The following is a 6090-nucleotide window of genomic DNA, read 5'->3' on the forward strand; positions in this document are numbered from 1 at the left end:
GTTTGAAAATATTTCCACGCGTGTAAGTGAGCGACAAAATATTCACACACCTGTCAGCGTGTGAAAGAATATTCTCACACTGGTAGGTGAGCGAATAAAAATTCATACAATTGGAAAGGTCGCCATTTACTCACATTAATTTTGAAAATGAAGCAAGCGGGGGGGAGTAGTGTCTGCCTCACTCGTATTTTGCACGAGCCCCGCGCAGCTAATGAAAGCTACTTAAACGGATTGAATAAGAGGACTTGGTTGTTGCACTCACGCTTGTGTCGTAAAGGTTGGAAGATGAAACACAGATCTAGAGGCCTTACCATCAAACGTATGCGAGGATTCGAACCCGCAACACCGAGTGCCGAGTCAATAGACGGTATTCAGCGACCCTGCCACCAGAGATACCCATAGCCAACAGAGGTGAGCCGTGTTCCAAACCTACTTGAACTTCAGGTCGGCCCTGAGGCCTTACACCAACGTCAAACGGAAAGCAAAAAATCTTACCGATCCTTGAGTCGAACCGTCGACCTCAGACGCTCTGGGCGAGAGCTCTACCGACTGAGTCATAGAGGCGAGATTCAGGTTGTCATTCCAGGGGACGAGCCATTAAACGTAGTCGCCGACGGCTTGAAAAAATTCCGCGAAAAATTCTGTCTTTAAGAATTTTTCTGTTCACACAACATGCACTGATTGGTACGTTTTAAAGAGCTGCGAACAACATATCAAAAGACTGGGTCCCGGCTGACCTCTCCCCAAATGAATCCCCAAAAAGTTATCGCCATCTTTTGATATGTTTGTTCCCCGCACTTCAAAACGCACAAATTAAAACATGTTGCGCGAGCAAAAAATTTCCTGCACAATTAGATTTTTTCAGCTGTCAGTGACTGCGTAGAATGGATCGTTCCCAGGAGCGACGGTCTGTATCTTGCCTGTCAGTCGGTAGAGCACCCGCACAGAGCGTGGGAGGTTGGCAGTTTGACTCCAAGCTCGGCAAGAGTTTTCGTCTTTCCCTTTGGCGTTGGTGTACGGCCTCAGAGCCGACCTGAGATTCAAGTAGAATCGGAACACGGCTCACCTCCGTTGGCTTGGTAGCTTCGGTGGCAGGGTCACTGAAACTGACGATTGGATTCGGCACTCGGAGTTGTGGGTTCGATACCCACGTGCTTCGGGACGGAAAAAGAAAACAGTCCCCCAGGAGGTAAGGCCTCTGAATCTGGGTTTCAGTCTTGCTCACCTTGCGTCACCTGCAAGTCCATCGACCAAGTCCTCTTGAATCCGTTTAAGTAGTTTTCATTATCTATGCGGGGCTCGTGCGAAATACGAGTGAGGCAGACGCCCCCCCCCCCTCGCTTCATTTTCAAAAAAATTGTTGGCACTCCTTTTTGACGACAGTTTGTTTGCATTTTCATACAGACTGCCAATTTTTGGCGTCTTTTTGACATCTTTAGAATTTGTCTTTCGAAGAGGCCTTAAAGGGGTCAAAAATTAGTTGTATATATTTTTTAAAAAATGCAAAAAAAGTTTAGCATGCAAATAAGTAGGAATTCTGTCTTACGACTGTTTGTAACAGAGGCTGTCTTGAATTCTGTAATGTACTAACTCTACTGTTGAATTTTTATAGTAAAACGTGGGATTTCGCGGTATTCATTCCTGTCTCGAAATAAACAAATTGAAAGTAGCGACGCGGTAACTGCGTCGCAAACAGAAGCGTCAACTTGGGAACATCGCAATTAAGGCAATTGAGGTGACAAAGTTAAAGCATTTAGTAGTAAAAAGACATTCCAAACGAAAAACAACTCAAACTGAGAATTAATTGTTCACCTTGCTTGCCTGGCTCCGCTAGCTACTTACCACACATGTTCAGGGAAGATTAATAATTCATCTACTTAACATCTATCGCGGAAATATGTTGCGAAAACAGCAACAAAACGATGGTAGATGCGCAAAACGATAGTTTGTAACCAGCCCCCCTTCCCGTTTTAATTTTGATGCCCTAAAATTTCTACAGGGTGATTGTGATGCGTAATGCAATGAAGAATGCTCAGAAAGCTAGGGAAAACAACACCTTGACACGAAAGGGACCGTGAAAAACGAAACGTATATGGAACCTCTATGGGTCATATATTAGCTGTATGCATACTTTGTTCATATATATCCCGTATCTGCCCGTATATAACGTGCTGAAATTTCTATGATACCTTGTTAAAAACCGTCATCTAATATGGAGCGGTGTCCTAGAATCACCACTCAAATGAAGTGACGAAAACTGTGTCTCAGCAACGACAAATTTCGTCACTCTTTTTAGATCAGACACATTATTCGAGCGGTTTCGTTTGTTTATTCCCCGGCAGCGCAAATACGCATTACCTGCTGCAATGCGCTTGAAAATGTACGTAAAAGGTGACACATTGGTGACACATTAAATGCGCATTCAATACTGCGATGCGATGCGAATTTAATGCGTCACCAATGAGTGAACTTTTAAGTGCATTTCTACGCTCATTGAAGAGCATACTGCAGTGAGGCGCTTCTGGGGCAAAGAGCTGACATGACGTCGACTATCGGATCATACTGCTAAAGGGACGCCCATGTTATTCAACGCCCATAAATGTCTTCAGCATCGAAGCCTTAAAAAAAGAAGGGGAAATAATACGGTCAGTTCCCTATAGTCCTCCCCCAACCTAAGCCGTACCTAAAAACTTTGAGTAGAACAGGTGCCTATATGCTCAGGTGTCGGCGAACTGAAGGACATCTAGCAGTGGGGCCAAGAAGAGCGACCTATCCCCCTTTAACAGGCCATTGCGGCATATTATTTAGCGGAAGTTTTTCAGTTTATAAGTTATAGTTTTTAAGAGGATACGAGGAAGCCAGACTGAAAGAAAAGTTTGATTGAAGGGACCATACATTACGAAAAACGCAAATTTGACAATAATACTGCACTTACCTCGTTACGTATTTTACAAATGTTAAAACTCTACTATCACAAATACAAGTGCTTCTACTTCTTTAAGTGCTTGCTAATTGTTAACATACGGAGCCCAAGCCATTTGCGGCAAACCCAAGAAGTACATTAAAGGTTTTTCTTTTTAAGCATTTCTACATATTGATATTTCTTTTAAAAATGAGCACAAATTTACAGGCACATTTGAAAGTGGGAGATATCAACGACAAATTGTGTATTCGATTGAAATCCATCAGATGATTGAATCTAAGCAAGATAGTTTAGAAAAAATACGCGAAAGGCAATATTAGCTCAATATATAGAACACAAGATGATGAACCGAACTAATGTGATGATGGCAAATTATTTTCAATTCTATTGGTCTAATTTTTCTATTTACGTGGGGAGTGCCTTAAGGCAATCTCCGATAGAAAATAGAGTAATGATATAGCACTTTTTATTTATCGTGCCAGACGCTTCGGAGAGAACCTTACGAGGTAGACTTGTGAAATTTTCTACCAGTCCATTATGAACACAGAACTTTTTCAACGTCCATCTAAAGCATCAAGGGAAAAAAATCTTTTCTTACAACAAACAGTTTTCTTAACATAGACATAAAAATAGTTGCGATAACTATTTGTTGGAGGAACAGTTCTTTTACTAAAACAATAACTTTTAATTGTAGTCCAAGAATTGCAATCCGACAATGGGTTTAGTTCTTGCAAGTAGTTTTTGTTAAGTGTCTATGTTCACGGAACTGTTTTTTGTGAGAACAAAATCATTTTTCCGTGATGTACTAGGTAGCTGATTCACTCCACCCACTTCTTCAGTCAGGCCAGTTAGTTTTGCACAGTGTCGCACACGTGCGGTGCAGTCTAACCTTAGAAGTGGGCGGGGCAAATCAGCCACCTGGAGGACTGGCGGTTTCACCAGCCGAACCCCAGAAGGCTCGCTCGCCAGCGCTGGCGGCTTTTTAATCAGGCCTGGGTAAAGCTAATCCCATCACCGAGTGGCCGTACTACACCAAAGCAGCCCATGACCAGCCGCGCCCGACTCAACCTGACAATCAAGCACGGTCATTCCACTTCCCCAATTCCCAAAGGGTCAAAATTCCATTATTAGAGTAAACAATGACTGCTGCGTTCGTGTAAAGTTTTACAAAATATTTCATGCAACAATTTAAAGAAATTTATATTTACAATTTTCCGTTGAAAGTTGTTAACGAAGCAAAATTATTTTTCCTTGCACGAAAGTAAAACAACCTTTTTGTAATCAACTCTCTTTGATCTTCAATCGATAGCTGAAATAGTCTTATACAAATAAAACTGCAGTAAGTTTTGGACAAAGAACTGCGTTTGCGTTTCCAGAGTTTGCAGAGTTAGGAGAACGATCACTGCAAGTCAAGGAGTAACTAAAATCTCCCCTAGGATAGGATATCATTGTACATCGCTCGTTAAGAGAGTCGGTTTTGCGTTTTTGGTTACAAATAAGACTTATTTAGAGTCGTATTTATGAACATCGCTCCCTTAGAGCGCACGGTGAAAACTCTTCCTTGATATCCAAGGACCATCGGAAGGATTCAAGGACGGGATAGGGAAAATTGCATGGGGCGTCCTTGAATCGTTCCGATGGTCCTTCGACCAGAAGGAACAATTTTCACCGTGCGACGAAGACATACGTCGATCTATTGTCAGCGTTCAGCAAGACACAAATTCGATCGGTGCATTTTGAAAGTGTGGCGCCTATGAAAGGTACCAAGTCCTCCCAAACCTATGCTTTGAGCGCAATAGCCACACTTAGTTGTCAGGTTGGGTAAAGGCGCGGCCCCGTCCGGTTACCTGAGCATTTGAGTCCCTGGTGGGAGAGCCCATGCAGCATGGATCCGCAGTGGTCGCAGAAGGTGGGGGTCAGGTACGAAAACACGTCCCACTTGTGTTTCTGAGTCTCCGCCTGCAGGTCAACATGACATCACAGTACCGCTACCTCAACATCACCATTTTAATACTATTTATTATAACTAAAGAGTACCCTCGGTCAGCAAAAGAGAAACCAACAACACCGATTATAGACTTTCTTTCGTTCCTTTAAAGGAAATTTCCTAATACCACGACGGATGTGACTGGTGAGGGTGAGGAGGAGGAAACGGCAGTCAGGCAGGCAAGCACACATCAACATCAAAACAAAAACACAAAAAATAAAAAAATACGAATTGTATGAGAATAATAAAAGGAGCTGTAGGCAGGCACACACATCTCTGCACAGGCCAGCCACACCACGCCACGCCATACCGACGGCATTTACCTAAACATGGGCAGCGAAGTTGGTTCTGGTTTAGAACTGATCATACACTGTTAAAGAATATCGTTCCGATGAGACTTTGCATGTTACAACACTCTTGTGTATTTCCAACAATGGAATTTTACATCCAAACAGCACATTTCCTGTACTAGGACGATATATCGTCAAACAAAGTCATATGTTCGTACAGAATATCATTATGTAACGACATTGATCATTGGAAAGCAAACCATAACGCTAAAGGACCAAGGGCAGAATACTTGCTGATCGAAACGAAGCTAGCTCCCTTGCGGATACTCCAGCTCAAAAACTTTCTTCGGCCACTTCGCATTGAATCGTTTCATTCTCCAACATGCTGACAATTTCGAATTTCCCCCTATATACACTATATGTAGGTTGTGCCACAGGCTCGTGATAAATTGCTGTACCTGGGAGCTTTTTTCGTTAACCCTAACAGGGGGCTCACTAAAAATTATATTCCATAATTTCTGTCAAAGAAACTAAGGTGGTTCAAATAAAAGTGTAGCGTTGGTTACAAACGTGTCAAAGTTATATGTACAGAAGTCCATAGTGAAAATACGGTATTGTCCTTTAGCGTATTCATTTAGCATGTACTCTTGACTTGACAAACTTAAGATAAAAAGTATCGTGAAATAGAGACGGATTTTTTAACAGTGTATCCTCCGCTGAAAGCTTGGCTCCTATAGCAAAACGTTAGAGTTCGCGAGACTTTTCAGTCAAATCAACCTTTGACAAACTAAGGTCAAAGGAAAAAACAAAAGTTTTATTGTGAGCCTAGAGACACATGAGTTAATGCTAATCTTTGCAGTACGATGGTGTTTGCGTGTGTGTGTGTGTGT

The 6090-nt window shown here is 42.3% G+C and overlaps 1 protein-coding gene across 5 annotated transcripts in view; it reads right to left on the reverse strand.

Annotated features, from left to right (window-relative positions):
* LOC113204686 (protein kinase C, brain isozyme) overlaps positions 1-6090 on the reverse strand; it is a 75637-nt gene that overhangs the window by 9959 nt on the left and 59588 nt on the right. For 2 of the 5 annotated variants that reach the window (XM_026419949.2, XM_026419951.2), the window contains exon 4: positions 4771-4882. The exons of the other annotated variants lie outside the window; for them this stretch is intronic. In XM_026419949.2, the coding sequence (XP_026275734.1) occupies positions 4771-4882 (112 nt within the window). The remainder of the gene's footprint in view (positions 1-4770; positions 4883-6090) is intronic. 5 annotated transcript variants of the gene reach the window in all.

The sequence above is a fragment of the Frankliniella occidentalis genome, unplaced genomic scaffold (assembly GCF_000697945.3).
Source record: "Frankliniella occidentalis isolate FOCC.00 unplaced genomic scaffold, Focc_3.1 Scaffold115, whole genome shotgun sequence".
Taxonomy (NCBI): Eukaryota; Metazoa; Arthropoda; class Insecta; order Thysanoptera; family Thripidae; genus Frankliniella; species Frankliniella occidentalis.